The sequence below is a fragment of the Mus musculus genome, chromosome 2 (genome assembly GCF_000001635.26).
Source record: "Mus musculus strain C57BL/6J chromosome 2, GRCm38.p6 C57BL/6J".
In the NCBI taxonomy this organism is placed as follows: domain Eukaryota; kingdom Metazoa; phylum Chordata; class Mammalia; order Rodentia; family Muridae; genus Mus; species Mus musculus.
In genome coordinates, this window is record NC_000068.7 from 79,707,361 (window position 1) to 79,732,073 (window position 24,713).

Genomic DNA, 24,713 nt, shown 5'->3' on the forward strand with positions numbered 1-24,713 from the left:
ATGTTAGAACAGAATAGGAGCTCAAAGGTCATCTAATCTTACTCCCCCATTTCTCCGTTGAAAGTGCGAGGACCCAGACAGATGCTGTGATTTGCTGGAGGCCAAAGAGCTTATTAACAGTGGAACTTGAACTGAGATCTCCTCAGCCCTGGGGAAGAACTAAACTATCCAGATCTTGAAGCACAAATATAGCTGATATTATTAGTTGTGGCTTACTGTCAATAGCATTCATCGATGAGGTGGTGGTTGAGCGTGTAACAGCAAAGGTGTCTCTGACTTGTAAGTTACTACAAAGAAATGACATGATTCTATATCCAGCCCCTGCCCCCCACCTCTAAAAACTTCCTGCTTTATGTTCATCAATAATGAATGAGCCATCCCTGTAATGCTCAGAGAGAGCTTACACTGCACTTTCGAGCAGCCGGTTAGTAATGTACAGTAGATAGAGCCTTTCTTTTAAATCCCAGGGCAGCAGGTCCTTCAGGGCTAGCATTGCAATTTCAATTAGCTCCTGAGTGAAAGCTTGGCATGTGTATTAGCAAGCAGGGACACAATTAGCTTATTCCTCCTTTCCGTGTTGTGTTGAGAGGATCCAAAAGATTGGTGGTGGATCGGGCAAGCCAGGCATCACTGGATTTTTAAGAAGGGAGTTGCTCAGACCTCGACATCTTCACTTGCTCACGCTGGAATTACAGAGATTTATTACAAAGCACTGTGTGGCTTGGTGAAGGGTGCCTCTGGAGACACTCCGGATAGCATTTGAGCTTTGTCTGTTTGAGTGCTTCACCGCTCTGTCTTGGTCTCATCATTAGCATGGAGCCCAATAGCCCCAAAAAGATACAATTTGCTGTGCCTTTATTCCAGAGTCAGATTGCCCCAGAGGCAGCAGAGCAGGTAAGGTGGAGAGGGTGGGGAGCTATTCCTGGGTACAGCAAGGGCATGCATTCCTACTAGATGAAAGGTGCTTTACTAAGTACTTTCTACATTTGCCTAAATTTCTGACTTTTACAATGGATGAGAAAGGAGTTTGCTTTTGCACTCGTGTTTGGGGTGAACTGGGGAACAATTGGCTAAAATGTTTAGCAGCACTTAATTTTATAGAAAATTAGATCAATGTATCAGACATTCTGGTCTGGTGCTGGCTTTTGCTTCCTAAAGTAACAGTTTCAACATTTAGAGAATCTTTGTAAACTTTACCAAAAATTAGCAATCTTTTATTTTTTTTATTTACAAAACTAAAAGAAATGTGAAAATTAAAGTACTTAATCCCAGACTAATTTAGTATTATAGGTGTCTGTTTTTAATGTGGTTTTATTGTGTATCCCATACCATATTGTTATGTACTTTGCCCATTATATATGGGACATTGGATATAAAACATACTATTTTAGTTTTTCTTAGATCATTCTTTTATATCTGATATTGGCTTCTAACTGTTCATACTTACTTAGACTCTGGTGCAGTGGGCCCACTTAAAAGGGTTCTGTGGCACAAAAATCAAATAAAATCAAATGTGGTGTACTTCAGGAATAAGCAAAGAAAGCTTATATATAACTAATATAACTATTAATTGCTTAAAACCCAGAAGATCCCCGAATCCTCTTCCAAATAGTTCATACAAGGTTTTAAAGTATTGACTCCGTCAGTCTTCCTTTACAGGATGCTTCCACTGTGGGTCCACCCAGATTCAGGCCAGATAAATATAACCTTGACAGTGTCTATTTACTGAACTGAACATTGTTTTCATCTTGAACATCATTCATACACTTTATTCTTTATTGTATTGATGAATACACTGAGAATTTAATTTAACAAATACATGGAATAAATAAATTTAGGCTATCAGAAGCAAGAAGAGTCTAATCATAATATTTTTCTGTAACTCCTATCAAAAGGGAGTGAATCCATCAAATTGTAGTTTAAACCTAGTGTGTATAGTTTTTCTTCTACACTTTTGAGTAACTCTCTTTTAAATTGCTCTTTGTAATCACTGCCTGAAGGAATTAAAATATACATCCTTACAACATCTGTAATTTTTGTTGATCTGCCAATTTGGTTTAAACATTAAATTAGAAAGTAAAAAGTTAACCATACTAATTGAAATCCAGAAGCTGACACTGCCAATTAAACTACAACCCACGGTAGAAATTTGAGGCTTCAAATTTTGCCTTGTTTAGGGAGAGCAAGAGACCCTGATATCATTGCCAATGTCGTGAGGTTTTGCCACAGACATTTAAGGAGGTTAGCCATCTTTGTATTTTACAGTATATTAATTTCAGTTGCATTTTTATTATACACAACTATTTTTTTCCTTTGGAAGTGTAGCTTTGTGCTCAAAGGAAGTGTTAGTAATGTCTAGCAGTTCTGATAGCTTCCTGTGCTCTAAAATATATAGTGAACATATCCTGTGTTCCTTCTAGAGGTTTGCTCATAGATATTAGGGAAAGAAGAGGGTGGGCAGCTTTGCAAGCTGTAGAGCCAATTAGGGGCAGTGTCTGATTCTCACACTGACATTAGCTGGGCCTTTGCTGTTCACAGATCAGGAAAAGAAGACCTACACCAGCATCCCTTGTGATTCTCAATGAACATAATTCCCCAGGTAAAGAGGCATGATGTCTTTCCTATTGATGAGATGGAGCGGGGCTGTCTAAAGAGGTCCAAAGAGTATGGCATTGATGATAAGTTCCAGATTACGGTTTCAGTTAGCTAAAGGGATAATAAACAAAATCATGAATATATAGTATAAGAATTGCCTCCACCAACAGCCTTCCTTTTCTTCTAGACCAGTGGTTCTCAACCTTTCTAATGCAGCCACATTTTAGTAGAGCTCCTCATGTTGTGGTGACCCCAACCATAAAATTATTTTCATTGCTTTTTCACAACTGGAATTTTGCTTCTCTTATGAATCATAATGTAAATATCTATGTCTTATGATGGTCTTAGGCAACCCCTGTGATCTTGTTTTCTGATCAAAAGGGTGGAGACCCACAGATTGAAAACCATTGTTCTAGAATGACACACTGCTAAGCACATAGTGTGCAATGCTTTATCAGCATTGGTTTCCATGTGTTTCTATGGAATCTTGTTCAGGCCTTATTGATAAAGTTAGTAAAAGTTGCTTAATTAGGTTTTGAGGTTCAAGTTTCAGCCCTGGAGATGATCATGTAATTGCAGAATGTGATTTTATTTATGGTATGGGAAGGGCGACATGCCAGCATTGGCTGCAGCCTTGCTCCTGATGTCATCTCTGAATAATGCAATTGAAAAGGAACCAGATCAATTTTCAGTGCTGCCCATTTGAGAGCCATTCTGAACAGTTGCATCCATTTGTCGAGGTTTTAGTTTCCATTTCCTGTAAAAAGTAAAACTGTATTATTAGTCTCGATAAAGAGCTATGGTCTGTAATAGACAAACATTGTTTACTTACTGAGTGGAGTGATTTTCATCTTACATTTAATGGCAGCCCTGGAAATATAAGTCAACCAGAAGAGGTCATTAAATTTGTAACAACAAATCTCAAGGTTTTTTTTTGTTGTTGTCCATGTGTGTGTGTGTGTGTGTGTGTGTGTGTGTGTGTGTGTGTGTGTGCGTGTGTGTGCACGTGCTCGCGTGCGCATGCATACACATGTATATCTATAAACAAAAGAGGATGAAAAGAGTTTGAATAATGGAAAGATAATATGTCTATTTATAAGTTGTGAATGAGCTATTCTAGGAACGTCAGGAAAAAATAGTCTTGGCCTTTCTGGAATTTTCTTAGTAAGAGAAACAGACAAAAAGAAAGAAAAATTCTCATGCAGAAAAATTCAAGCTCAATGGAGACAAATAAGCTATCTCTGTTGAGAACAAAGCATTGTAATTCAATCCTTAACCTTTAAAGTGCACAGTATCTTAAAATCATATGCTGCCTCCATAAGTACTAACTTATATGGAGCTGAGTCAGAGGTACAAATGATATTTACATGTTTATAGATTACAAATAAGTTTAAGTTTGCAAATACAATATGTGTTTTTAATATATAAATGAGTTCATAGCAATTTTCAATTCATACCTTGCTCATAATAGAAAATGTTTCCATAGCACCCTGGTATTTGCCTTCTGATAGAATACCGAGTGGCTTGACTCATAGGTACCCTTCAAACCATTAGAGATTAACTATTATTAACGTTATTCAAGTGTTGCCATGATCTAAACATAGTAAGGCCATGCCTCTGGTCTTATTGTTCTCATTTGAAACTGCACATGGTAATTGATATGTCTTGAATGCTTAATATGGGCCATTTTACACAAAAGGAAAATGTGAGAGAGGTGAAGTGGCTTTTGTGATGTTATTCCAAAGACAAACTCTCAGGCAGTTCTGACACTGGAGCCCATGTTTTCCCTATAGCCTGACAATATCCTTGAACATTGGTTATCCATGGCACAAAATAGATTCTCAGTTCTTACAAGCAGGCAAACCCAGAGTTTGGGGAAATTTCTCTGAGCTCCTTGAGGAACTATTGATATCCTGGGGAAATAGTTAGTGCTGACCTAGGAAGATTGCTCTTAGGAGGCTTTCCAGCAACTAACTCCCTATCTCTCTTGTTAACCTTGCCCCTCTCTTTGGTTGTGCCACTGGAGAGAAATTATCTGTGAGCGGCATCTTACACAAAGCTGTGTCATCTTGGAGATATTATCTATCTTTATCTTCATCCTTCTTTATTGAAAGATGGCTGTGTATAGTACTGGCATTCGTGTGCATGTGAACCATGTTTAGAACGAGAGATACATTCTGCAGCAAAGCCCTAGAACTAAGACTTTTCCCAGGAAAAATGATGGAACTCAGTATCTGGATTTACCAAGAAACAAAAAAAAAAAAACAAAAAACAAAAAAAAAAAACAAAAAAAAGAAAAAAACAAAAAAAAAGCTTGAAATCAGATTTCCTCAGCCCAATGAATAATGAAAGGACTATAAACTCAATATAAACTTGACTACTGGTTATTAGTCATATAATCCTGGGTAAGGGACACCACCAAGCTTTATTGTGTATCAGACAGATACAATAATGCCCATTCATTTCTATTTAACAGGCTATCTTAATGACCCAATGATTTAACATACATATATTTTAAAACGGCAAAACAAATATTGGGGAATCATTATTCTAGCTTCTAGAATTCAGCCTTTGCATGCCATACGTAAGATTCATTACAAGCCCCAAAAGAGCTTTATGTTCACATCTGCCCTGAGAATTTCTGCCTTATGCAACAATTCTGAGTTACAAACCTGTAACTGAAAGGCACTCCCTACGAGCCCCTACCTTTGCAAAGGGGCAGCCTCTGCTTCCCTCAAAAGCAAGGGACTTAAACAGACAGGGGATGGTGCAGCTTTAAATACTGGGGAGAAAAATCTGAACAATTCTTTTTAATTCACCGAATCAGTCCAGAAATAGTTGGGGATTCATAGAATTATATGTAAAACTAATACTGTTTAAGATACAAATTCCTGCAAATGTTTCTTTATGGTCAATAAGTAAAGCAAAGACAGCTACATTTTTCTTGGTGGTGCACGCCTTTAATCCCAGCACTTGGGAAGATAAAGCAGGCAGATACCTGAGTTCGAAGCCAGCCTGGGCTACAGAGTGAGTTCCAGGACATCCAGTGCTATACAGAGAGACCCTGTCTTGAAAAACCAAAAAAAAATTTTTTTTTCTTTATAGATAGTTAATCAATGAATAGTTTTATGTGGGTGTGGTAGCACATGCCTATAATCCTAGCACGTAGGAGGCTGAGTTACTTTTGCCCCAAGTTCTATCTGTCATGAATTACCTAAGATATACCTGGCCAGCCTGAGTTACAGTGTTTAGAGTGTGAAATGTTGCCTTTAAGACTAGAACAAAACCTTTTTCAGTGTGATATTAGTGAGTTGCAACCATGACTAAATAAAAAACAAAGTTGCTCTTATTATTTACTACTGTAGGCATTAGCACCTAGTGAGTCATGGAGGAGTATTTAAGAGAATAGCCTAGTTTTAGATTTAACGCATATGCATTTCTCATACTGTTGTACTTCAGAATGGAGCAGTTGAACAGGATGTTAGTACACTTGTTAGCATGTTAGTACACTTGTTTCATTTTTCACTAGTTTGACTCTGAAGATAGTCACACAGAGAAGGCAGACACCTGATTGGTCTGTTCCCATGGCAATACACTATGCCCTCAGTTCTTTCCTAACAAATAAGCTAGAATTCCCCCCAGTCCTATGAAACAGGCACATGACTAGTAAGTCTATAGAATCTTCTGACACAGATCAGCAAATCATCTTAACTCAAAATTGCAGAAATACTAAAGGCCAATAGCAATGCTGTGACTCCACTGTAGACAGGAAAGAATCTAAGTACTTGCTTTCCAAAAATAACTCCAAACAGTCAGATGACAGTAACAAAATACCAGGAGCATACGATCTGGGACTCAGCTGTCATCAAAGACAAATGTCACCTTTTCTCTATGTCTTCTCAGACCAGTAACTTGAGCAACTTTTGAAGAAACTGCTTCTCCTTCTGTATTTTCAGTTCCTCTTCTGACCGAGCTTATCAGTTGCTATGAAATTCTATCTTAGAGTGCTGCTATCTGTTCTTACAGGAAATGCAGTTAGCTTTTGCTCTTCTGTAATCTGTAGTCAACTGGTGTGGTCCTTATAGCAGTATCTGGATTCCCGAATAACTCATCTTAATGCAGCAATAAATGACAGAAATGCCTTTTGTAATTTATTCCACCTCACATGTGGATTTTCTCTAACGTTGTTTGTCTTTAAGCAGACATAAGACTACATATTTGGCAATGGGTATGTTACGGTTTCAATGTTAAATGTCCCCAAAAGGCCCAACATACTCAAATCTTGACCATTAGCCTTTGGCGCTGCTGAGATACAATGGAAACATTTAGAAATAGAAACTTCCTGGATGGAAACACGATAAATTGGGTAATGTCCAATTATCAGGCGTAAGTCTACTATGATGTCTTACCCTACCACAGGCCCCAAAGAAGGCTAGGCAATTGCTTTAAAGCCATGGGGGAAAATGAGTGTCTTCTCATGGCAACAAAGAACTGATTAATACACAGAATTAGAACTCCAGAGTTAGGAAAAGAAAACATTTAGAAAATATTGCTCGTCTAATCTCACATTGTTACACAAGGACACAAATCACCTCAGTGGCCTGAGAATGGTTTTGCATTTTGCACCTCAGGCAGAAAAAAATATACATAATTACATTTGATTTTCAGTTTCAAATCTAATTCATTTCAGAGGTTAAAAAAAATAGTTTCTTATGCCAAATTGGGGAAAGATGTTCTCTGGCAATAAATCTTCACTTATTCTCTCCAATAAAAGTTGTTTTTCACCTATTATAAAACAATCCCTTACTGTTACTTTCATCAGCCATCCATTTCCAGAACTGTTAAGCATTTTAGGGAACTCTTTGCAAATTCTCCCCAATCTCTCTGCATTTAGAGCCCAGAGCTCGACACAGTCTTCCAGTAAAAAGCCAGCCCAGGCTTTGTGAATATTAAAGTTTGCGGCATCCTTCCTCTCCCACTTACTGTTAAGCAGGGGCTGTATGGTTACAATTATATTTAATGGGCCTGAGGTCTATTAAACATGATTGAACTATAAGAGGTCTGAAGCGAAGTGAAGATTTACGTAAGTCCCAAAGACTTTAAAAGCTTATTATACATCGAAAACCGTGACTGGAAATACAGTGGAAAGTGATGTGGAAGGGGATTTATTGAATTTACTTCCAAGCCAATTTAGGGGAAAGTTGGCTTTCTCTTTCTTGACTTTTTTACCCCTAAATTATCTTAGAAATAGGAATTAAAAGGAAAGGATATTTATCATGTACCTTGGGGTCCTAGAATCACTCAATGTGAAACTTATGAGCTACAGTAGTAGATTGTGCCAACTCCTTACAGTCTTGATACTAAGTCCGGCAGTCTGAAAGAACCGGGATTCCCATCAATTGGGAATATGTGACTCTGCACAGTGAAAGGAAAGCTGGTGGCATTCTGTATACCCTAGAGGGTGACTTGTAAACAAGACACACATTTTATAACGTTGAAACTCAGCCACCTAATGATATTTTGCAAAGCCCCATGTTTAGAATCTTAGCTAGAACATGTGCTGTCACTCAAACATAAAGGAGCCCCAGAAATTTTGGGTGATTTCTCAGAAGTCCCCTTGTTCAGAACAAATGGGAAGCTTCATAGCATCATCAAGTGAAAGTGGAGATGTGTTTGCTTTGTTAAGAGAGTCACACAAATGAACATTTTAATGGCAATCTTGCTGTTTTTCAAGATGAACGATGGTGTAGTCAAAAGACCACACCATAAATGGAAGCTATGGAGACAGTGAGGATTTTTCTAGGAATTTTACTATCTGAGTAAAATATCATACGGGACTTGGAGATGACAGTGATGTGCAAGAGCCTCCCATCAACTGTGACTAAATAAAAGTCATGCTGGTCCATAGTATACAGGAGAGCTTTCTTTCTAAATTTTCCTATCTCCTTCAGCAATGAGATTTTTATTCTGATCCAGACTCCATGGATTTTTCATAAGTTATTTTGCCTGATTATTATTCACTACAGTGAAAAGCTCAAATCCAATGTTTGAAGTCCACTCAACAGTTATCTGATACTAATTTCTAAGGAATGTCAGAGAAGTCTGTGTTCTCATTCCCTCAGCATTTATTTCTATTCATGTCAAGCCATGTGGAAAGCCTTAACGACAAATGATGTCAGCTGCTTCTAAGGACCATCCACCCTGCAACTGACTGACTTACTTTTTCATAATTATTCAGCCTGTATAACCAAATTATACAGTCAAATGGAATGGTTGCGTCAGAGGCATATTTTAACTCTTAGTTATAGCAATGTGTGTTATAATGTAAGCATTCAAATAAAGTAATATAATATTCAATTTAAAAATAATAAAATGAAAGGGTGAATAATGACATTTTTTACTTTGTCAGAATGATGTTTCTTACTGATTTTTATAATTGGCGAAATATAATAGAATGACCATTGGCTAGACTAGTATCTCTCTCTCTCTGTCTCTGTCTCTGTCTCTCTCTCTCTCTCTCTCTCTCTTTCTCTCTCTCTTTTGGTGTCTGTTTTCAAGTTGCTTCAAGTTGATGGTCAAATCCACCAAAGTATAGAACTAGTGGACCTGTGACAGCAGCAGGGTCTGGGGTGGAGGAGGGGTTGGGATCTCACCGAGCTGGATACTTTACTAAGAGTGCTTACTTTCAAATGTCTCTCTCTCTCTCTCTCTCTCTCTCTCTGTGTGTGTGTGTGTGTGTGTGTGTGTGTGTGTGTGTGTGTGTGCAGGGGTCATTACTCACAAACCAGCTTCCAAGGCATGGGATTTTCCATGTAAATCCACACAGGACTTTTAAAGAGTCCTACCAAGAACCTCCACACACAACTTAACAGGAGAAATTACCAGGGGCTAAGAAGCAAGTATTTTATTTTATTTTTTTATTTTATTTTATATTGTTTTATTTTATTTTATGTTGAGATTTGAGCTGCAGTTTGCTTTGAGAACATAAGATCATTCAAGTCTTTTAAATTAGACAAACCTACAAAGGAAGTTAAAGCAAAACCAGATTTTAGATATAATCATGCTTTCATAAGTCAATCTGAATATCATCTCACATTTTAAGTTGTTGTTGTTGTTGTTGTTGTTGTTGTTGTTGTTGTTGTTACTTCTGAGACACAAATATTCTACAAATACCTTGAGTTCTTGGGAAAGAATTCTTCAAGGGCTCAGAAGGTGACCATGGAAAGTCAGAGGTAGAAGGAAAATCCTGTCCCAAACCATGTGTTCAAGCTGGGAAGACTTCACTGTTAAATTTCAGTTGATGCTTTGTTTCTTCAGACCTTCCCTAACATTCTGGGGATCCCAGCACATTGTGAAATGCTACATCTATATCTACAAGTCTTCTCTGTATCATTTATTAGTTAGAATAAGTTGATACATGGGCAATGGGGGTTGAATAATGCTATTTATAAAATAAAATTGCCAAAGTCTGCATCATTAATGGGCAAAATATTGATAGTCCAATTTTAATATAATAACAATACAGACTTAGCAACATACTAAAAAGAACTACCCTGTGAGATAGAACAGGACATTTGCACTTTTTATTTCCTGTGCTCTCTGGTAGCAATTTTTTATCACTATGAGAAATAATTTTCAGGATCTTAATCTTCAAATATAAATATACATTGCTGAGCTTGTATATGGAAGGGATGGTATATATAAACTGGCTATGCAAAAAGAAAGAATTAAGTCAGTTATAATAAAACCCAGTTTTAAAAACACTACTCTCAGTCATACAGGTGGTTTTGTCTGTCATCTCTACCATATATTTTGAGTGATGGTCTCAAAAGTTGAAGCTCGCCAATTTACTATAGGAGCTACTGAGCACTAGAGATGTGCCTGCCTGTCTCCTATCTCCAAGAATTGTGGTTTTATGTGGGTGCTGGGGTTACAAACTCAGGCTACCAAATATTTACTCTTGGCTGAATCCCCTGTACCTCCATACAAACCCAAGTACAGGTTTGCATGCTCCTGAAACCCCAGCATTGTGAGCCTTGGAGACAGAAGGATCCATAGAGCTTGCTGGCTGACAGTCAAAATCCAAGGTCACATTCACAAATACTGAGATAAGAGGACTCTGTCCCCAAACCAAGGTCAATAATGGTCTGTGTCACAAGGAAACAAATCAGAGCAAGCATGGCTGGGTAGGCCATCTGACATCTTCTTTTTGGCCTATGCACAACATGTACAGGTACTACACTGGATAATCATGCACCACACACACACACACACACACACACACACACACACACACACACACACACAAAGATAGAGAAAAATGTAAAAAGTATATTTAAAATGTTATATTCATTGCATATTTTACTATTTTAGGATTATGTATCTCACTTAGGTGGTTTTCACATTCCCATTTTCCTGATTGGTTAACATAAGAATTATAACTATATATAGAAAGCTTAGGCCTCTGAAAGTGAACTTCCTATATCTATCTATCTACCTATCTACCTATCTATCTATCTATCTATCTATCTATCTATCTATCTATCTATCTATCTTCCTATCTATCTATAATTGGTACATGGTCCTTCTATCAGCTCAGGCTGGCTTCAAACTTGCAAGCCTTCTGTCTCAGACTCTCAAATACTGCTATTGCAATACTATATTACCAAAGCTGACTGCACTGTCTGTCTTTGGAAGCACCTCAGTTCTCATACCAGCAGGACTATAAGTTATTGGTTCTCAACCTATGGGTCATGACCCCTCTGGAGGGTTGAAAGACTCTTTCAGAGAACTTGCTTGAGACCATTGGAAAACACAAATATTTGCATTACAATTCATAATGATAGCGAAATTACACTTACGAAGCAGCAATAAAAACAATCTTCTGGTTGTGGATCACCACAACATGAGGAGCTGGATTAAAATGTGCAGCATTAGGGAGGTTGACAACCACTGTTGCAATGATATCCCTATTCTTGTAACTATGAGGACAACCTTAAAATGATTTGGTTGGTCTCTCCTAATTCTTTCAGTGAATTTTTAACCAACTCTCATCCACAGGTACAACCTCACCTTCTGTTTTTGTTGGTTTTGATCCTGCTTATCAACAACATTCATGGTTCTTAAGTATCTAAGATCACACACTGACACAGTCATTTCCAAACTGGTTGTCTGTGACATTAACTGTGAGATGTGGCATGCTGAGACACATTCTAAACGTAGAACCAGCAAGTATAGATTTGTATCGCGATGTGAATCCTTAGTCTTTTAATTCAACTTCCTTGAAGCACATAGAGTGGTAGCCCTGCCTCTGGCTTTGTTACTGGAATTAATAAGAAACTTCAAAGTAATGCTACAGATCTCAGGTGTGTTCCTTCTTCTCTGCTATGGTTTTGTGAGGCTCTGGAAGGCATAATTAAATAATAGGTGATTGACTGTGGCAACTTAACTTTCATAATTCAGCTGTCAAAGCTCTAATTTATCTTCCATCATGTACCCGTACTAGCTTTTAATTAGCTATGATAAGGCACACAGGAGGAGCTTCTCCTGAAAAGATGACATATTCCATTACCTCCTGCATGCTGTTTTTGTTCTGTCTTTCAAATGAGCCAGTCATTTCTTCCCTAGTCTATAGAACCTTTATTACATAAATTGTTAACAATTATACTAAAGCTGAGACTTGATTTAAAAACAAAAACAGAAACAAAACAGAGGAGGAAAAATAATTCTGTTCAATTATGCTTAATATTGCTGCTTCATTATTTTTCCTCTATTAAGGATGTTGGCAGAATGTAAGAATTATATTCATTTTCCATGTATCAATTCCTACTCAAAATACAGTTCGGCATGTACAGAGACCTCAGATCCAGTAGGGGCAGGCTGGGGAAGGATGTGCTTCATAAGCACAGTAGGGGCTCTCCATCCTCTCACCGTTATCGATTCAGCGCATTACCCACTTGCCCTTGGTGATTAAAGGTTTTCAAGAGCTAATGCCAGAGACCCACTTACCATCTCATTTCAGCAGAAGAAGAACTGCAGGAATGATTGAGCTAAAGTGGTTCATCTTAAATTCTACCACAGGTAATTTCACTTGGTAGTTATCCCAGAGTTCCTGTCTCACTCAGCCAATAAAGGACACTGGAGCCTAGAAATGGCTGAAAATACTTTCAGTCTAGGTCTGCAGTCGCAGCCACTGATTCAAAGCAAATGCCAGCTGTACGCTTTATGTAGACACTTAAGGAATAAGGAACAAGTTAAGAATATATTTTGAAGTCTATTTAGGGCATAAAGGACGAAAGTGCCTCTAAGGTATCAGCAAGGTCATTTAAAAAGAAAAATTCCTAAGTTCAAAGGAGAGTTTAAAGGGCCTCATAGTGGTGCATATTCCTGCTGGTTTTACAGTTTGCCTTAAAGCTTATTGTCTTACCACATATCTCCTCAACAACTCAGAGCAATCTGTCTACACTGGATAGAGGGACAATCATACGGTGAGCTATTGAAGGTCTAATATCAGGAAAGTTAGTGCAATTGAAGTGTAAACAGAAGTGTCTATTCAAGTCATTGCCTTCCCATAGCACCCTCCTTCCATAAACATGCAACATCAAAATGCTGAGGCTTTGTATTTGCTATCCTTTTAGAGTAACTACAAGTAAACTTCTCATTGTACCCTGGCTACATGGGATTCACACAGTGTTTGAAGACTGTACTTATTTATTTCACTGGAAGTTTATTTTGAAGTCAGAGTTTTGTGTTTCTTCTTTGTGAATTTTAAGAAAAAGACCTCTTAAAAGTTAAGAGTGGGGAAATTATTATGTAGTAAGAACTCCATAATCAGATGAAAAGAAAACATAATTTTATTATCTCTAGCTACTGTTCATCTGTTCGATATCTACATATCAAGATATGTTTAAAAAATTATCTTGTCTTAAAACATAGTAAATAGGAAGGCTACAATTTGCCTTTGGATTTTAGTTGACACAGAACAGTAATGACTTGTGCGTATATTGAAAGTCATCCTTTTGACTCATCTACTATTATTTTTACCTTAAGGCTCAGAACAAACCCATTTCTCTAGGAAGGTATATGGATCATACCAACTAGAAACTTTTATAGCTATGTGAATAATATGCTGTTAGACTGGTTAACACGTTCCAATTGACATCTAATTTTTTAATTTAAGTTTTTTGAGAACGTCATTCTTTTTTGTCTGACCATTCTTTTGTGACGGTCAGAAGGAATGGATCATAGAATCAGCCATTAATGTAGGTGGGGAAAAGCAAGTAATTTTAGGAGTTTTTGGGTATATTTCAGGCTTTGGTTGTGCCCTCTCTTGTTCTAAAGCTATAGAATCAAGGTTAGAGGCCCAGAAAGAGGCAAACGCCTAGGAAGATCCTTACCATTGAGGGAGGATAGGAGTCATTAAACCGTATTTGGTTATTGTATAAGGGTTATACCTGCCTTCACTTTTCAAAGTTTCTACAGTGGTGATGTTATAATTGTTAGACTCCCTGCATTTCATATTCATGGGTATCAGTTAAATGGGTCTTGGATGTACATCACACAGAACAATGTTCACATAGTTATTCCATCAAGATGAATGTTAGTGGTAGAGGACCTGTGTGGGGCTTCGTGGCTTTGGTGTGAAGATGCCTTGGGATAAACATTACAGGTGAGGAAACTAGTAGTTTCAAACGCAAGCAGGTTTACGTCATGGGGATTTGGAGATGTCTTGAGTTTTAGTGACAATCAGAAACCAGAATTATATTAGTAATCAAATTAATTTCTCTTGCTGTATTTAAATTATTCACATCAGATCTCAAAGTATTGTCAAGGGATGTTGGAAAATGAATATATAATACACTTTTTAACAAGAATATAGGAGTTAAAGGGCCCAGTGCCCCAATGCCATCAGATAGTAAACAGCCACTATCCTACTGAATAATTATAAACTTTCACTATCCTACTGAATAATTATAAACTTCTTTGTCTTTCTTTTGTCCTTTTCTTTTCTTCTTCTTTTTTTTTTCCTTTTGTTTGGTTTTTCGAGACAGGGTTTCTATGTGTAGTCCTGGCTGTCCTGGAACTCACTTTGTAGACCAGGCTGGCCTCAAACTCAGAAATCTGCCTGCCTCTGCCTCCCAAGTGCTGGGATTAAAGGCGTGCGCCACCACGCCCGGCTTTCCTTTTCTATCTTAACTACCTTGTGTCTGGACAAACGTGAACTGGGTTTTTTTTTTTTTAATTTCTTTGAATTCCAAAATAAACATTTAATCCAGTAATTCTTCTAAAACCATTCCTGCCCTCCTACATAATCTTGATTGCAACTTGGAAGCTAATACTGAAAATCAAACATGTCTATTTCATACCCAAAGCATTTACCATTGCATAACTTTGGCAAGTATTCCATTTGATTGGCTTGCTCGTAAGCCTCTTCTGTAAATAGATCTTAATGACTTTGAGAGAAATTATCTTAGAACGAATCTTGTACTGGGTCTTTCTGGTTCACCCTTTAATACAAGGAAAATAGAAACAACTAATTCTGGCCCCTAGGGATTGTTGGCAAGCATACACATATAGATAGTTTCCTCTAAAAGCTTCCCAGCTGTTGTGCCATCTTCTGAATGAGTCTGATAAGATTGTGTCTCATATATTCCTGATAGGTAGGCAATTATTAACATGCCTATCAATGTGGGCATACTGCTCTTATCTGGCATAGTAAATGACCTCAATGCAGGCATCTGGTCCAGTTCCTTGATTCTAAATTAGTTTGATACTTCTTCCTGTAATTCTTTTCCCATACAGAGTACAACCTGCTTTCAATCAAGAAAATTGTTTCAGGTTTAATTTTTTTTTCTGTGTGGCAACAAGAGTCTGGGATTTCTTTACTGTCTTTAGAATTATAGGTCCCCATTTTGCATCATAAAAAAATCTGAAAAACTTAAGTTTTGAATTCTTTTTTAAAAACCTACTTCCTTAGATAAATTATTTTAATCTGTGGCACAAAGTAACCTGGGGAACATACAATATGATTGCCTACAACAAACCTGTTCTCTAAGGAGCTGAAAATAAGACAATTACAAAATAAAAAACTATTTTCTAAACCTACACATGCATGTACACACACACACACGTAGAAATGAAAAAGTGTGCATAGTTGTGTCATTGGTAGAACTAATGATTTCCTGGACGAGAAAATAGGAAGTGACAATAAGAAAGAAAACTGAGTTAATGTCATATAAACTCTGAGTGCTTGGGAAGGAATGGGTGGGATGGTAGAGTCAGAAGGAACACAATACTTTGCATATTGAGAATAAGAGTTCTCATTCTAACTTCATATTAAATTATTTATAGCATTCCTGGAACTAATGCCTCAATAATGGAGTCACAGGTATTAAAGGTATTAAAACCCAATTTTCTAGATCCTCTTAAGAGTAAGCTCAACATACTTGTTTTTAAAATGGTGTATTTGCCTAATAATTATGACTTGGATAATGTTGGCTTTATATCTATTAGAGGCTCCATGTAATTGCCTGAAACAATTAGAGCTCTTAATCATTAAGGGAACTATATAATCGAGCATATATTATTAGCCAAGCAAGCAAGCTTAGCTACTCCCATGTGCTGAGGTGCTGAGTCACTAATGTGTTGTTGACTTTCTGGGGTCTGGGGTACTTGCTGTCTTGCCTTGCACCACAGATGCCTGAAAGCTCTGTGGAATGGTTGAGTCTGATTGCCTGACCTCAGTTCAATATAGATGCTCTTTTGCAATGCCCAATGCGATCAATTAGTCTTAGTCTTTTTTTTTTTTTGATGAGTTTTACATCGTTTTAATTGTTTGTGTCTTTACTATTAGTGTGTTTGCCCATGATAAGTGTGTGGGGATGAGCATACCTCAGCATACACGTGGAGGTCAGAGGAGATCTTGTGGAGTCAGTAATCTGCATCCACTGTTTGGAAGACTGACCTCTGGCTGCCAGGCTTGGATAACAAGCACCTTTCCTTCCTCCTGTCCCAGTGCTCTCATAGCAAGTGAACTTGAAATGCCTGAATGTACTCCAAGTATCTAATGTGCGTTCTGGAGGGTTGACGATTTCTAAGTCAGAATTAGGAAGCTGCTGCATTTTATACTAATGACATTTGTCATACTCATTTATTATTAGCAACTGTTCATCTCACGACTTCAACAAACCCAGTTTGAGGAAGACATTATTTTGGCTCGTGTTTTGGAAATACAGCCTGGGAAAGCACTGCAACACCTTATCTGCAGTCAGGCAGCAGAAAGCAGGCAATGCTGCTTCCTAGCCAGCTTTTGTTTTTATTTTTATTAGATACTTTCTTTATTTACATTTCAAATGTTATTTCCATTCCTGGTTTCCCCTCTGAGAACCCGCTTTCCCCTACCTCGTACCCCTGCTCATCCACCCACCCACTCCTGCTTCCTGGCCCTCCCATTGCCCTATACTACGTCATAGAACCTTCACAGGACCAAGGGCCTCTCCTCCCCTTAATGACCAACCTAGCCAGCTTTAGAGCTTATACCTTTTATGTAGCATGGGACCTCAGGTCAAACAAGGGTTGGATCTTCCCACCTCAGTTTGCCTAATCTTGATAATTCATCATTGATGTCACCAAAGGTTAACCTCTGCTCATTCACAGAAATGCCAGGGGCCTAAAATCTAGTTTCTATATCTCATGAAATTCACAATCAGTATCAACCTTCGCATCTTATAAATATGTGCTTTTTGTATCATTTGTGTTAGTGACACCATTTTCAGTATTCAAGAATGCCAAGACTCTCCTATTCATTATGTCATAATCTTGTTCTTAGCATATTCTATTTTAATCTTAAAAAATCTAAATATTTAGCAGTAGAGTATAGCACATTTGTAAAACTTAGCCTTTAGAATGGAAAGGATCAGGTTTGATGGCCACTGACCAATTCTGTCACATTAGGCAAGTTTTTCAACCTTTCTCTAGCTTCAGTTGGCTTCCAGATAAGCTATAATTCAGGATATCTATTTCATAGGGTAGTTTTGAACAGGAAAGTAATGAATGAAATGTTTGACAATATGGCCTTGCTGTAGTAGATCTAGTAGTAATAGTAGCAAATACAGTATTAATATTTTTGACATTTTTGAAACAAACAAAAAAATGTTCTTTCTTTTTCTCAGCGATAAACTCCACCAGGCCAGTCACTGTCCTTGGTTATGTTTGATGGGAATTTTATGAATTGAAGGACAAAGTGTCCTCAAAGGGAATTTGGATTAACACCTGTCATTGCTTATGATTTTACTAAACTAAATCTTACAATGTCTCAAGTAAGGCTTTTATAATAAGCGATCAAAGATATATACTTTGATCTCCATTATAACCTGGAAAACCTCCTTAAAATGTTGCATTTAATTTCTTAGACCAAAATGATTTAATAGAAGATACTGCTTTAAAGTCGACCAGATCTACAATAATTGTACAGTGGCAGTGGATTTTTTTTCAATACACAGAACCAAAATAGAAGCCTGCATGACAACGTACCTCAGCAATCTCAGCACTCAGGAGGTTGAGGCAGGAGAATAGTGAGTTTAAGACCAGTGTGGACTACATATAATATGCTATCTTAAAAACAAAACAAACTGAAACAAACAAACAAACAAACAAAGACAACAGCAAAAAAGAAACTTCTATGCTAAAGCTAGTCAGTACATAAGGGCTCTGCATTGTTTCTCAGACTAACAGGTAACATGTTAATTATGAAGGTGATTACAATTGGGAACAAAATCACATGCCACAATAACAACTGAAAACATTTCCTCGTGGCTTTCAGACATCATTTCTGGATGAACCTGAGTTTTGTAATCAACAGCCTTGGGTTTTCAGTCACTTTCTCTCACAATGCAGATGTGTTGAAACATATGTGAAGTTCTGTGTCATTATGAGTGACATACAGAGGTGTGGAAACCCCACCCTCAAAACTCCACCCTACACATAAGCCATTATAGGAATATTTGACATACTACATGGACCAAGAAGCTTAGCATCTTGAGCCAAGATCAAAGTGGAAAGCAGGAGCATTATGGAGTCAGCAATTGAGGGACTTAACATGGCTCCTTTTGGTTTCTAACAACTTTGAGAATGGTACTGTGTTGCTCTTCAAAACAAGTATTGAGATAGGTAGTTCTATGATTAGGTTATTAATTTTCTCATGTTTCTCATAAAGACTGTTTTACCTTTGTTACTTAGTTGTTAAAAGACAACAAGGCATCACTAAAACAACAATAAACTGACTACTGAAAGTCTGGAAATTTGGATTTTATTTTCAAGTCTGCCATAAGCCAGCTATATAAAATATTTTATCACCTTTGGTAGGTACAATTTATTTAAAATATAGTTTGTTTCTTTTTTTTTTTTTACCTGAAGCCAGTGTAGATACTGTTTTTATTTGAATAGTAAGAAAGTTTGGAAGGAGTAATGATATCGGCACATTCATCATCATTATCTGGCAATGCGGTTTCTATTTTTCTTTTCCCTTCTACATAAAAACCAGTTGAGCTGTCATTCTTATGAAGACAATTACATACACATTTGAAAGGGAGACTGACTGGTAGTCTTTCACAGTAGAAAGTTGCCTGCATTACAGCTTCAGTAAGCCACAGACATCATTTGGTCAGACAATGCATCTCCTTTGTCCGTGTTTCTGACAACTCTAGGGATTTAGGTTCCTGGCTTTGGGCTTCAAAGTCATCTGTCCTCATCCAATCAGTAACTACTTACAAGTGGCTAGACATCTGTTTAAATTCTGTGTCACTGTTATAGGCAAGAAACTAAAGAATTAAGTTTGTGGGATTAATAGCCAAATTCCCAGCTTCAGGACTAATGTTTTAATATAACTTTCATCCATTATCCAAAGGTTATGATTCTTTGACATCACAAATACCTGAAGCAGATAGTGTACCCATCCTTAAGGTACATAAGCCATCTTTGAAGTCTTTGCCAAATTCCTGAGAAGCAAACAGGGTTTATAGCTTCCACTAAAGGCAGGCATTCTAACTGGGTCAACCACATCTCTTGCAGTTATTTGTTTGTATATTTTTTTAGTGTTGGTTTAACAACAAATCTATAAACTGATAAGAAAAAATCCATTGGAAACAGGTACATGAATATCTGTTTATATGAATGTGTGTGTGTTCATGAATATATTAATTAGCACTAATGAGTGTACCCTGAAGCTAATTCTGTGGCCCACTGGAAGTTTGCACTTTAATCATCTAACCATTGTTCAATCCTCATGGTAGGAGGAAAGGACCAACTCCTGCAAACTGTCCTCTAAACACATCTGTGCTTTGGCATGCTCATGTATGTTCACACACATGCATATGTGTGTGCGTGCACATGAACACACATAAACGAATGATGTAATAAAATTAAAAATAAACTTGAAATGTATACTGAATTTCCTTTGCTATTGTTTTAATTGGTAAAACAAAGAGCTGACAGGATGGAGCTCACATACACACACACACACACACACACACACACACACACACACACACAGAGTCTCATTCCTTTTTGCACCTGTTCCTCAGAGGGCATAGCACTGCCTTGTACTTTACAATGCTAACATTTCAAAGTATCCAGGATTTAATTGAAAGTACATTTTTACTCTCTCATCATTCAATCAGTTAATGAATAGTGAGTGCTGTACTCCAGGACGCAGTAAGAGACAAAATAAGCAAAGCCTTCGCTTCCTTGGGATATGTGGTATGACAGGAATAAGTAAGAAGAGGTCTATATCAGAAGGGTTTTCTCTCTGTTGAGAAAGTTATATGAGTTTGTCTTCTGTCAATAATAGAGAAGTAAATTAAAATGTGTAGCCCATGCCATCTTCTGCAAAGCAAATCCATTCACATCCATGCATTTAATAGGCACTTGCTACAGAACTCATTATTTTCATAGACATGATCACACTACCAGCCTTTTGTCTGACCTATCGAAGATGCAGAATACCAGTTACAGATTTCTTGAAAGCAGTCAACAAAAAGCAGGAAACAACTATTATTTGTTTTGTACTGCAAAATATTGGGCTATTTGTGTGGCTAAATGGTCATTCTACTAGCTTAATGTCACTAGAGAGCATATATTTATAATTCTAGATGTAGTTTAAGTGTTTGATACCATGTACATTTAGACTAATCAATTGTAGCCATTTACATAAATTTCCTTAGTATTTTATGTTCTTAAATATTTAAACACAATAGGAGACAAAAGGATGCAAACTTGACCCTATTTTATATAGCTCTTGGCTGTAATGGCCTATCTAAACTAAGAAATAACAAAATTATTGACAATATAATTTGTGAGTCTAGTTCTCGGGCTAAAAGAAAGTAGATCTCTAGGGGCTAAAGAATAAGCATATGGACTTATTTAAGGAAACAAGCAGGAAATTGAGAATAGGAGACGTATGAACAGTAGACATATGAAACAATATAGGTACTTACAGTAAGACAGAACATGATTTGTTGCTTACTAGCAATGCTCATAGCCAGTGCTTAAGAGCTCAGAGCCATGAGGATGTTTAAAATTGGTGATGTGCAAAAGGTAGAACTTTATTCCAGCCTTAGCATATGGAAAATCTAGAAGCTAGAACACTGTAAGTTTAGATTGTGTAGGTTGATCACTCCACAGCAGAAGGTTAACACACAGATCAATGAGGCTTCAAGGACATGGGAGGGACCAAGGTAAGTCATTATGATTTGCCCTAAAGAGTAGACATGGGAGGCATCAGCAGAGCTCAAGAACAGTGTGATCAAATGAAGCTCAGTTTTGTAGCATAGTATTTAGGGGGAGAAATAGGGTAAAGATAAGGCCTAAGAAAAATGAAACTACTCAGAAATGAATACTACACATCTAGAGTTGGCATGGTAGAACAATGGACTATAAGTATTATTAACCTGTGCCAGCCATAGAGGCTCACACCTTTTATTCAGCACTTAGGAGTCAGAAGCAGGCAGATCTGTCAGTTTAGGGTGAGCCTGGTTTACAGAGTGAGTCCCAGGACAGCCTGGGCTATTCAGAGAAATCATGTTTCCATCCTCTCCCCCAATAGAATTAGCCTGTGAGACAATAAGCAACTCAAGCTGCAGGTTCCTCTGATTGCTCGAGTCATTGCTTGGATGGATTTGAGCTGAGGACGATGGGGAAGAGGGACACAGATACAAGTGGGTATGATTGAGGAATTTAGACACCTGGTGAAGGGAAAGAATTTTGTAATGAGAAACGTGCTAGTCCTATATATAAATAGAATATTTTAGAGCTGCCTGATGCATTAAACAACTGCACATGGTGTATGCATTGCTGAGATATTATTATGATGATATACTGGGACAAAAGTGCTTATACACAAAAACTCAACTTTAAATAAACAAAAAAGGATAGAGTTTTTAAAATTTGATTTGTCTGTTTTTTTTTGTTTTTTTGTTTTTTTTTTTTTTGAGGCACTGTTCAAGGGTGTAGCTCAGGTTGAATTCAAAATCACAGCCCTCATATCTCTGCCTTACAGGTGGTAGGATTGCAGATTCAAACCACTACAATAGACACTCTTCAAAAAAGTAAAATTTAGAGCCAGGTGTGGTGGTGCACGCCTTTAATCCCAACCCTCAAGATGCAGAGGCAGGCGGATTTCTGAGTTCGAGGCCAGCCTGGTCCACAAAGTGAGTTCCAGGACAGTCAGGGCTATACAGAGAAACCCTGTCTTGGAAAAAAAAAGTAAAATTTGGTATCATTATAGATGCATCCGGAGGTTTCTTTAATCATGCTAGCATCATTTGCAAGGATTCCTATAGTCTTTCCATGTAGTAGTCATTCCTCAGTAGGATGAACACTCTCTGTGAATGGTTGCCTATCCTCAAATATTTCTGGGATCCATTGGATAGAGTATCATGGACCACTTTCTGTTATTCGTACTGCTCCATTGAGTACTGCTCCATAGCCTTACCATTCCATGTACATACATGTGGGCATCAGAGTATACATTTTGATTCCCATATTATCATTGCATAGAATTAAAAGAACAAGGATGATCTTCAGTACGATACATTTGCGGATCTGAGTCTCCAGATGGTCCCCAGGTACTATGCAATTTGACCAAAAATGACTCTTCTCGGTTTAATGCTTTAGAGAAGCCTCAGAATATTCACTGGCAAAGTTATTGATAATATAAGTTATTGATAGTGTAAGTATTGATTGTATAAAAGTAAACATCTAAGTTTTTGGTTGCAGTGTCCTGATGCCTCATGAGAAAGAGTTCAAGTATATTAAGTAATTGGCACACGATATCTAGTGATAGAAAAAAAAAACCAGGCGTAAATCTGGGACTTAAACTTGGATCCACCCACTCACAAGTCCCGTGTTCTTCAGCCAGGAATTTTATAAATGCCACCCAGTTTTTATTAACATACCATTGAAATAAGATTGCATAGGTTTATCAAACCAACAAAACAAATGGGAATCGGGGGAATGAAGCCAAATTTACTGGTTCATTTGGCGATCCTCATTAAAGCAGTGGTTTACGAATCCATTTCTGTGACAGCGGCTGGAGGACATCAGAGATTCTAAAGATGTGAGCTTTCAGGATGCACTTCCCTGAAAACACAAGCAACTAAAACGAGCTTAAACAAGTCAGCTATTTGATAATTAATACTGAAACCTCCTTAGAAATATAATTTCAAGATTAGAGCATAAGATTATAGATAATGTAAGGACAAATTTTCATGCCCAGCATGACAGAGGCATATTTAAAGTACATTATTTCAATGTTTGATTTGGTAAATTGTTTAAAACATTAATACATATTTATAGTGTGACTCTTGGCAGGGAGGTAAACAGAGGATATGTTCTCATTCTCTTATCATTATTGCATAGAATCAGAAGGGAGACGACTCTTAAATAGGAGGAAGTCATTGGATATAATTTCTACAGAAAGTAATTTCTATTAATTTCTATTAGGAAGTAGTGGAGAAATAAAATATGATAAAGACCAGGCAACCCAGACCCCTTTTTTACCTCTTTCTCTGGTGACCACAGGAAGGTTGTTTTTGACCATAATATATCTAAAAGCAATGATGAATGTTTTGAAAAACATCAAGACTAAGGTATAAAATGTTTGTAGTCCCATGAGGCTGCCCTCTCTGAAAACTGCTCTCCACGTGTTCCTGATGCCACAGAAGACACAGCTCTTTACATCCAGCCTCTCTTTTGGTCCCCAAGTCATTTTGCTCTTTCCATTACAAGTTCCTTATCTATACCAATTCTGATACTTCCCCCATGTGCGCCCTTCCTCTGTCTTCCTTTCTTCTTTTCTCATCTTATGACAAGAAACCTTGTGTCCCAACCTTCGCCACCCACTCCCATATGCTACTTGTTTTCATTCTGACCATTTTTGACTCAGTTTGACAAAGGTTGGTCTGACCTTGTTTGTAGATCCTCATTAGTCACTGCAGCCACTTCAATTTGGCCTTCACTAATCTCTAAGGTCACATTATCCAGAGGTACTTGTCCTTGGCCTGCCCTCCTCTGTGTTGTTCACTTGGCCCCTGACAGTTGCCATCTGTTCACTACTTGGTAGTCTGTCTACCTCTGTCATAGAGTATTATCTTCCATTTTTGGTAACTTCTCTCCCTCAGTACTGTTCCCTGATGGCTCTGTTCCTCCTCCCTTAGCCAATGGTGTTTTCTCGGGGTCCAGATTCATTTATTCCATTCACTGTCAGTGTTGTAATTCACACTAGCTACCTCTTTATAGTTGACCATCTATCTGTATTCTGCATCCCTTTACAAAATTAAAAATGATCTCATAATATAATACAAACATCCATGTTTTTATATATTAGACTTACTGTAATTACTTCAGTTATGGATGTGTTTTGCAAACTCTACTACTGAAGCTTATAACTGTGTCATGTCTGTGAACTAAACTCAGGCTTTGACATCTTATGCCTGTCTTAATTTAGTTTGAATTTTCATGCAGGCCACTCCTTTGTACATTATCATATCTATGCCTTTCAGTGGTGCTGTGACATAGGTAGTATACAAATATTTTTAATTTTTACTGAAAAGAAACATGTATTA

General features: G+C 37.5%; 1 protein-coding gene across 5 annotated transcripts in view; it reads left to right on the forward strand.

Moving 5' to 3' along the window:
- Nucleotides 1-419: 419 nt before the first annotated feature.
- Nucleotides 420-24,713, forward strand: part of Ppp1r1c (protein phosphatase 1, regulatory inhibitor subunit 1C) — a 110,767-nt gene continuing 86,473 nt past the window's right edge. For 4 of the 5 annotated variants that reach the window (NR_110980.1, NM_001290743.1, NM_172420.4 and 1 more), the window contains exons 1-2: nucleotides 420-894; nucleotides 2,539-2,599. Coding sequence is in view for 3 of the 5 variants with exons in the window: in NM_001290743.1 (NP_001277672.1) it covers nucleotides 814-894; nucleotides 2,539-2,599 (142 nt within the window). In the remaining 2 variants the exon portion in view is untranslated. The remainder of the gene's footprint in view (nucleotides 895-2,538; nucleotides 2,600-24,713) is intronic. The other variant, NR_110979.1, reaches the window with a different exon arrangement.